At 39.9% G+C, this 9,389-nt stretch overlaps 1 protein-coding gene across 1 annotated transcript; it reads left to right on the top strand.

Moving 5' to 3' along the window:
* Nucleotides 1–3,448: 3,448 nt before the first annotated feature.
* Nucleotides 3,449–6,299, top strand: LOC134288003 (forkhead box protein P4-like). The gene is made up of 2 exons (XM_062851492.1): nucleotides 3,449–3,487; nucleotides 5,671–6,299. The coding sequence occupies exons 1-2, from the start codon at nucleotides 3,449–3,451 to the stop codon at nucleotides 6,073–6,075; spliced, it is 444 nt and encodes a 147-aa protein (XP_062707476.1). The 3' UTR covers nucleotides 6,076–6,299.
* Nucleotides 6,300–9,389: the final 3,090 nt, after the last annotated feature.

Raw genomic sequence — 9,389 nt, 5'->3', positions numbered from 1 at the left:
GAAATTTCTCCATGGATTCCTGGAAGAATTCCTCTAGAAATTCTTCCAGGAATTCATTGAAGAATTACTCAAAGAATTGATTAAGGGATTCCTCCTGGAATTCATCCATGAATAGTTCCATGGTATTTCCCCAAGATATCCTATAAAGATTTGTCCAGAAATTTCTCCTGGAATTCCACATGGAACTTGTCCGGAAGTTCCTCCAGGAATCCCTCCTAAGGTTCCTCCAGAAATTTGTTTCAGGGATTTCTCCAGGGTTCTTTCCAAGAATATCTCCAGGGATTCTCTGGGAATTCCTCAGAAATTACTACAGCAGTGTCTCCAGGGGCTCCTCAACAAATTCCACCAAGATTTACCGTAGGTATTTCTTCAGAAATTCCTACAGGAATTTCTTCAGAAATTGATCCAGGAATCCCTCCAGATATTTCTTCGGAAATTCCTACAGCATTCCTCCAGGAATTTCTGCAGGAAATCCTTTAGAGATTGCTTCCGATATTCTTTCAGGAGATTCTTCGGGAAATTCTATAGGAACTTTTCTAAGGGATTTCTCCGGAAATTCTTTCAGGTTTTCTCTAGGAATTAATCCATGAGTTTCAACTCCAGGGATTCCTCTAGAAATCCGTCCAGGAGTTATTTCACGGATTCTTCTAGAAATTCCACCAGGAATTCCTCCAAGAATATACCAGCAATTCCTGCAGGGATTCCTCTAAGGATTCTTCCGTGAGATTCCTCCAAGAATTCCTCCTGGAATTCCTCCAGAAATTCCTCTGGGAATTCTTCTAGAAATTTATCTTGGAATTTCATCCAGAAAGCCATCTTGGAATTGCTGAGAAAATTTGCTTATGATTTCACAAAAAAAAATGTGCCTATGATGCTTCGTTCTATGATTTTTCAAAGTAGGTGGTGTCTGTGGAAAATGTTTGATTTTCACTGGAGTTTTCCGGAAAATTAGGCGACCCTGATTTTTTTTTCAATTCGGCACCAACATTTCAAAAGGGCGTAACTGCTTTTGCAACCAATGCCTTCTCACAGAGCTGTGGGTCGTATTTCATTCATCTCACGCAATTCACATCCATTAATCGAAAGAGGAGGATTTTATCTTTCTATTTGTGCTAGTGGATTGCTCGAGAGGGATGGGATACGCTCCACAGCTTTGTGAGAAGGCATTGGTTGTAAATGCAGTTACGCCCTTTTGAAATGTTGGTGCCGAATTTAGTTTTTCAAATATTTATGATTCCTACTTAATTTCATTAACCTTCAGAAACTTCATACCAATTTGTACGAAAATTAAAAATTCCCCTAAAGCTCCAGGCATTAGTCCAGGAACTTTTCCAGAGATTCCGCATGGATTTTTTCCAGAAGGTTCTCTCGGATATCCCCCAGAAATACATCTAGGAACTCCTCCTGTGATTTCTTGAAGAATTTCTCTAAGGATTCCTCCAGGAAAGCATCCAGAAATTCCTCCAAGGATTCATCTAAAAAATGTTCTAGTAATTTCTACAGGGATTTCTGATGCGGATTCTTCAGATTTTTTTTCCTGAAATTCATAGCATAATTGCTCTTCGGATTCCTCCAGGAATTCATCCAGGGATTCCTCCAGGTATACTTTCACAAATTACTCCAGGGATTCCTGCAGGTATTGCTCCGAGAATTCTTGTAATGATTTCTTCCGAAATTTCTCTCGGGATTTTTTTTAATTTATTCAGCGGTTAGTTAAAAAATTACAGTATTCCGTTCATAATGTTTTTCAGGGATTCACCCAGGATTTTCTTAGGATTACTTGTAGATTTTTTGAATAATTTGAAGGATTTCTAGAGGAATTCCTCCAGCGATTTGTATTGAAATTCTTTTAGATAATTTTAGAGGGACATAGAAGCCAAGAAATTCTCCAAGAAGTCATCCAGGAATTCTTTCACAATTATCTCATGAATACCAAGTCTTTTACAAGTCCAATCATGAATACCTTCAAACTTACGATTACATACCCAGATAAGATACCCATCCAGGAATTTCTGGAAATTATCATTTAGATTTAATTTCTCAGCGATTTAAAAAAAAGAATATGTACAAAGTATTGTTTTTATATAATTCTGATTATATAATATTTCCAAACAAAACTAACTAATTACATAGACCATTTTGGACAATGATCTTGTAAAGAGTGACAAGTTGAGAATTGTCTCCAATAACTGTCAATTTAAACACATATTATGCCAAATAAATTTCTATTACTGTACGTGTAGTTGAAACCCGGAATTTTCGACTAGCGAAGTTGGATTTTTCTCCAAATCCGAGCGTCGGACCTAACTTCGGAAGTGGTGCGCTGTATAGCTGTCACCACGACAGTGGTTTTCAGATTTTTTTCTAATTTCCACATATAATGTCATGAAAATTTTCTGGGGGGGGCCTGGCAGATTCTGGGGGGGGGCCTGGCCCCCCTGCCCCCCCCCCCCTCTAGTTACGCCAATGACTATTCCGTCCTTAAGACGTCAAGCTCCACCACGGCGGAAGTGACAGTCGTCTTTAGGCGTTTTCTGAGCGACTCCTGACTGAAGTTCATACAGTTCAAATTCAAATTTTATGCCGGGTTTAGACTGTTAAATTTAAACAAGCATCTGACTTGAAAACTCCTCAAAATAGTGCAATTCAATGGAATGACGTGTGTAGACTGGGCGTCCACTTGCATGCTCGTAAATACATCTCAGTTGAAGCAAGTGTTTTTATGTTTCAATTTGTGTGGTGCGTAAAAGCAAAGTGAATTGAATTCAACTTGCTTGACAGATGACTTGAATTCAACTCAATTGAATCACGGATTTAGAGAGGGCAAGTAAAATGACTTCGTTTGACTTGAATGAAAAGGTTTAACGAGTTCAACTTACGTTCAAGTCAAATTACTTGCTCAAGTGAGATGAATGGTGGTGCTTACACATTCAATTCGCATTCAATTGGGAATTTTCCATTGACTTGAATCAGGTCACTTCCACCATGTACATAAACTAACCATTATGGAGCTCGTTCGTAATGAATCACTTACACACTAAGAACAAATCACAGGTTTCTGTAAAATTTTACTGAAATTTCAACAGCAGAATTTTCAATGCACTATTCGGTATTTTTTTGATTCCCCAAACATATTGTTAATAATGAAAATGTTCATCCGTCTAATCCACCGAATATTATAGATTTTCTGTGGAGTTGTTTATTTATGTAGGTTTCACAGAACTTTCGGTAATTTACTTACAAAATTACGTTTTCTTTTCGTTGGATAATTACCGGATCACCGACATATTTTTTTATATTTTACTGTTTACTTAAATCAACACCAAAATAAAATTGGCTTCTGAGGATTTATTGAAACGCTAAATAGCGCAAAGACACAATACACAAATAAACGGGACGAAACTGATTGTTTTTTACATGACTGTCCATTGGATGATGCAACGCCGCTATGACGTATCCGGGCACTTCAACCCGGCAGGGCCAACAGGTGATTATGGACTGACTTCAAAGAAGTCAATATTATAAACGAGCTGTCCCGGAATACGTCGTATTGGATGAAATGGAATTTCAAATTTTACCATTTTTGTTGGTTTCCCGGTCGATTTTCATAGTTATTTTTTTCGTACAAACTCGTCGGAGCCCTGCACGGTTTCAGTGAACAGTGAAGGAATTCAGGAGATCCGTTGACTCGTTCTATTGTGAATTACAAACATTATTTCATTTTTATTTATATGGATTTGCAATTAGTTGTATGACGACTCAATTCCAAATTGCCTTTGCAGTACTTTTTTTTTATTGGGATTGGGACTAGAACAGCAGAACTATTTCGGCAGTTTTGGTAATCGATTTGACTGAGGCTCAGTATTTCAACTATCAAAAACAGGTGCAAAAGGTGAACAATCCATTATTGCTGTATTTGGATGTTTTATTTTTGTTCAAATTTTGACCGAAATTGTGAAACTGGACAAATAAATCGCACAATTTTCAAAACAAGTGTCGATATTTTTTTGTAATTACTTTGTGCAAAGTTTAACTTTTCAATTGGCTGAAGTATGCTGGAATGGCATACTTTTCACCACTAATTCAAGTGTGCCGAAAAGTGCTACTTTTGGGTACTCTTAAGAGGACGGTTTCAAATTCAATTCAAACTGTAAATCAGATGTAGAATCAGCTTCTGAAACTTCTTCTGCCCAAGCACAACAAGAAACAGAACTTGCTGAATAGCAGTTTTTTAAGCTAAAGTTTGCTTACGAGTTCTTCGTTCCATTCTTAAGGCACCCCCAAACCAATGCGATTTTTGCACACTACAGCGATTTTTCATTGGTTCATTGAAGTCGAATCTTGCATTTTCAAAAGCAAAAGTGAGAAAAATTAAACATCGAATCGCGCTGAAAATTTTATCGATAAATTATCACCAATGAGTAATCAATCGTTCAAAATTTCTGCGCAAAGCGTTGTTCGGTATTTCCAATATGTGCTTTTGAAAATTCGATGCACGGCTTCAATGTTCACTCACCTAAAAAAATCGCCGTTGCCGACGACAGTCGCGTCGGTTTTGGGGAGCCCTTATACAGCAAAAATGCTTGTTGGGCTGTTTCATGACGGAGCTCGATCGATGATGAAAACTACGCTGACGAGCTCGTGATTCCTCCTGAAACCATGAATATATTGAACTGCATTGGTAATATTCGTAATCACAAAAAAATTGTATGCAACTCGTAACAAAATTCGATTTTTTCAGCACTCGTCGTAATTATCCAACTCGGCAAGCCTTGTTAGATGAACGTACGACACGTGCTGAAAAAATATCATTTTGCAACTTGTTGCATAAATAACTATTTTGCAATTCGGTTCTAAAAATTCCATATTTTACTTGTCGTTTTAGTATTAGTAAAACAGCTTACTTTTTCACCTTACCGATCATACCGATTGCAACTCATTTGGGTTGTATTATGATCCATTATGCAACTGTTCGATTGACAACCTTCGTTTCCACGGAAGGAGATTCAAAAACAGTGACGATAATATCACGGCTTGCTTGATTTAAATTTCGGGTTTGACATGATGGAACACGTGGGTGTAATAATTCAATTACCAGAAAGCATGATGCTACTGAAGAAAATGATCATATTCTAGTGATTTTTTTTTGGCGTTGCAAAATATGTTGTATGCAACTCATTGTTGAACTCGATTTTTACAGATCTGGCCTCGTTGTATAAATGTACGACTCGTGCTGTAAAAATCTTCTTTTCGCAACTCGTTGCTTAAATGGCTATTATGCAATTCGATATCATAATTTCTATTAAAAACAACTCATTTCGGTATCATAATGACCTACTTTTTCGTACTGATACATTATACAACTGGAAAGAGTTGCATAATGTTTTGAACATTATGTATATATGTAACCCGATTTTTCAGCAATTGTTGTATTTATCATACAATCCACAAAATCTTCATACAATTCGTACCGAAAAAAACAACTTTCTGCGACTCGTTGCATAATTTATTCGATTATATTTTGTTTTATAATTCCGATCATGTATCAAATCATTTAGACACTATCAATTCTCTGACGATTTTGCATTGAGCTTCAATGCTGTTATTGTGTTACGTTACTATAAATACTCGGCAAAGCACCCACAGGTTCGCCCTTAACCTCCCATTTAGCAACCCCTCTTGCCCACCACCCGTGTCCCCTGTTTTCAGAATGCAATCCGGACGAATTTGTCGCTGCACAAGTGCTTCGTCCGGTACGAGGACGACTTCGGGTCGTTTTGGATGGTGGACGATAACGAGTTTCTGAAGCGGCGTCATCTGTCGCGAGGGAGACCTCGCAAGTACGACATCACGATGTCACTGGATCCCTCTGCGGCGGTGGGTCCGGATGGCGGTAGCAGCGATGTTCCAGGTTCTGTTCCGGGAGGGCAACCAGTTGTTGGACCCGGTAGCACACCGCCTCCTCCGCCGCCGCCTTTGATGGGGGCGAGCGGGCTTTGCTACGAGGATATCGGATCCAGTGGAGCCGGTGGTAGCCTGCTTCGATCGCCGAAGAAAGAGTTTGGCAGACGGTAATTGCTTGTTTGACAGATGATTGTTATTTGGGTGGGGGAGAAATTGGTTTATGAGCAATGTTTTAAAGGGTATACAGCGATTACAATGGTTATATTTCCAAATGAGCGTCAATGGTGCATTTAGTTTATGATTTTCTTAAGGTAAAATGTGATAAATTGTCTTTTCACAGATCAACGTTGGAAGCCGTAAGTAACTTTTCTTTCAGGTACAAAACATCGCGTGAAATACACATAAAAATTCAAAATTTCTGCCGTGTATTTGCAGTAAAGTTGAGAACGTTCCCATTTTATTCAATTAACCACCTATTCTAAACCGGAGATAACCACTGAAACCAAATCCATTTGTTCGTATACACCTGATTCTCTTCGAAAACTGATACCTTGAAGGTAGTGCTAACGGAAACGTGTTCGAAATTCAATCCTCGTTCAAATTGCTCGCCATTCCGAACCGTCCCGCACTCATCAATATTCAAATTGACCACTGAGTAGGCGAGCTGTGCGCTGTTGCTTTGCTGTTGATCAACGGAAGACGCCTGCTGCTGGAAGCTGCTGTGTGCTGTTGGGAAACTAGCCCCGAAAATGCAAAATCATTCTATTTTCCTTTCGTCGTTGCGTTGCGGGTGAGGAAATCGAATTTCCACTCTGTCCTTGCCACAGGTCTGGTTATCGTACACAGTGCTTATACGTTACCTTTGCACTAAGTGACGTGAGTGTAAATTTATCAATAGGGAGGGGATGGTGATGAAGAACGAATTATTCCAGCATTCTAGAGCACATTTGTTTAAGAATTCCTTGTTCGACTGTCCCAATTTTTGTAAAATTTTGCATAACCGAAGTCAGCACAATTTCTTAGAAGATCAGACAATTTTAACAGAACGTTCGGTACCCATTACCAATGGTCCGGTTGATCTTACCTATTATGGGTAGTACGCAGATCGCAAGAAACATCTTGGGCTATCTCGATGCGTGTAAAATCCAGACAAGGAATCGCTCAAGAAATGAGCAAGCGTCGCTTTATTTCAGTTCCTAGTACGAAGCTGAAACGAAACGTCAAATCAAATGGGGCTTGCTCTGCTCTTTTCAAATGTTGCTCCAGATTTGGTATTTGCGCGTTTTGAACGCACACAGCAATAATGAGATTGTTCTAATTAGAAATTGGATAAGGGTAAATTTCCAACTGTTGCATACTCCATGCTTTTCTTGACATTTGTCGATTTACCCTATACAATAAAACCTCTTTTTATGTCATGGGCTGGGGTGCAAAAAAGGGCATAAAAAGAGAGCTTTTAATGAGGAAACTAAGTACGGGAGAACAGGTCTTGGCTCTTGGGAATTTGAGGGGTATCCAGGAAGTTCCTGGATAGCTTAAAAATGGGAGTTCCAAGAGGCTTTGGGGCATTTTCGAGGGATTTTTTAAAGGGATTTCAGTATCCTTTTGAGGGCATAGGCATTCCGATAGATTTTTTGGCGTTTCATTTTGATTAGGAGATTAGGCTGAAACCTCCCAGCGATGTTTCTAGAGGTTCAAGGGGGCACAGCCCAAGAAACAGAACTAGCTGAATAACAGTTTCTTAATCTAAAGTTTGCTCAAAAGTGGTTTGTTCCACTCTTGTACAGCAAAAATGTTTGTTTGGAGGAAAGCTCAGGAGCCTTTGAAAGGCACTACAAGAGGTTTTATGAGACATTTCAGAAAGTTTCAGGAGCTTTCAGGAACGCTTTACGGGGTTTCCGGAGGTTTTAGAAGTATTTGTTTGCATTTCAGGGGTGCTTCAAATGGGTTTCAGATGTGCTTCAAGGGGTTTCTGGAGTCTTTTAAAGGCTTTCCAAGGAGTTTCTGGGGCATTTCAAATTGATTACGGTGGGGATTTCGCGGGCGATTTAATTGATACATACATACATACACCTGGGAGGATTTTCGGTGTGGCAGTCGCAATTGCAATCAAACGATCAGATATTCTCCTTCATCCGACGTTTCGATGTGTATTACATCTTCTTCAGGGAATTAGGGGTGTTAATCGCTTTCGTTTTGAAAGGCTTTGTGGAAGCATAATCCGTCCGAAAAACTATTTAAAAAACGTTGGAATCGACTTCTTGGACACTAGTTATGTTTTTGCCGAATTCGGTTCGCACTTCTAACAACACTACTAACGGCCGTCTCAAGAGTTTTAGGGCGTTAAGAGGTATTTCAAAGGGATTACGAGGATTTCAGGAAAGACCCACTGATACACCCTTGAGACACCTTGAAACGCCTTTGAGACCCTCTGAAAAGCCCTTAAGACCCCTGGAACCCCCTGATACTCCCTGAAACGCCTCTGTGACCTCCAAGTACTCTTTGAGACTAGCTGAAACACTAGTGATCGAAAAGTATCACCCTGAAACATCCCGGAGACCTCCTTATACGCCCATGAATTGCCCCTGCGACCTCCAGGTATCCCCTAAGACCCTGTGAAACTCCCCTGGACCCCATAAACACCAATGAGAACCCTCAAAACGTCCCTGAGACCTCCTGGATCCCCATTGAAACTTCCTGGTTTCCTGAGACTTCCTCAAACGCCACTGAGACTGCCTGGAACTCCCCATGGTACCCCTGTAGACCCCTTGAAGCGCACTTGAAACCGTTTGGAAGCATTCCTGAGAGCTCATGACACACCCCTGAGTTCCTTTGAAACTCCCTGGGACTTATTCAAACGCCCCTGAGACCCACTAAAATTTCCCAGCAAACATTTTTGCTGAACAAGAGTTGAACAAACGGCACTTAAGCGAATTTTAGCTCAAGAAACTCTCATTCAGCTATTTCTGTTACTTGGGTTCCCTGTGACCTCCTCCCTGGGATTCCCTCGATATGCCGCTGAAACTTTCGGGATCCCCTGCAACGCTACCTCCTTTTAATTTCAACTACAAACGTCCCCAGGTATCCGTGACTGCAACAACACTGGTTCTGAATAGTGCTCCCTCTTTTTGTGCAGAGCATGAAAAGGTGCATAAATAAAAATAACCAGCATAGAAAGAGGTTTTAGTGTAATTGTGGTAATCCTGCAGGAATCAAACAAAAACTTTTGAAGGAATCCCCATAGGATCCCGTGAAGTTGTTTTTGAAGGTACTTTAGACGGAATCCCTGGAGAAACTTTGGGAGAAAAACTCCCGGGCATGTATTGGATACCTATAGAAAGTATTTCCAAGATTCTTCCAGAGTTTTTTTTTGAATTTTTGGAATACCTTCTGAGATTACTTCCGGAATTCCTAAATTCATTCGTAGCTCTCTCCTAAATTTCTCCAGATATTTATTCCCAAATTCCTCCAGGAATTTCTAGCGT

This window comes from Aedes albopictus, chromosome 1, assembly GCF_035046485.1.
Source record: "Aedes albopictus strain Foshan chromosome 1, AalbF5, whole genome shotgun sequence".
NCBI lineage: Eukaryota > Metazoa > Arthropoda > Insecta > Diptera > Culicidae > Aedes > Aedes albopictus.
This window is presented reverse-complemented; position numbering and strand designations above follow the sequence as displayed.

Coding starts and splice junctions, on each gene's coding strand:
- LOC134288003 (XM_062851492.1), top strand. CDS start 3,449: ATGACGTATCCGGGCACTTCAACCCGGCAGGGCCAACAG. Junction 3,488..5,670: donor CAACCCGGCAGGGCCAACAG/GTGATTATGGAC, acceptor CCTCCCATTTAG/CAACCCCTCTTGCCCACCAC.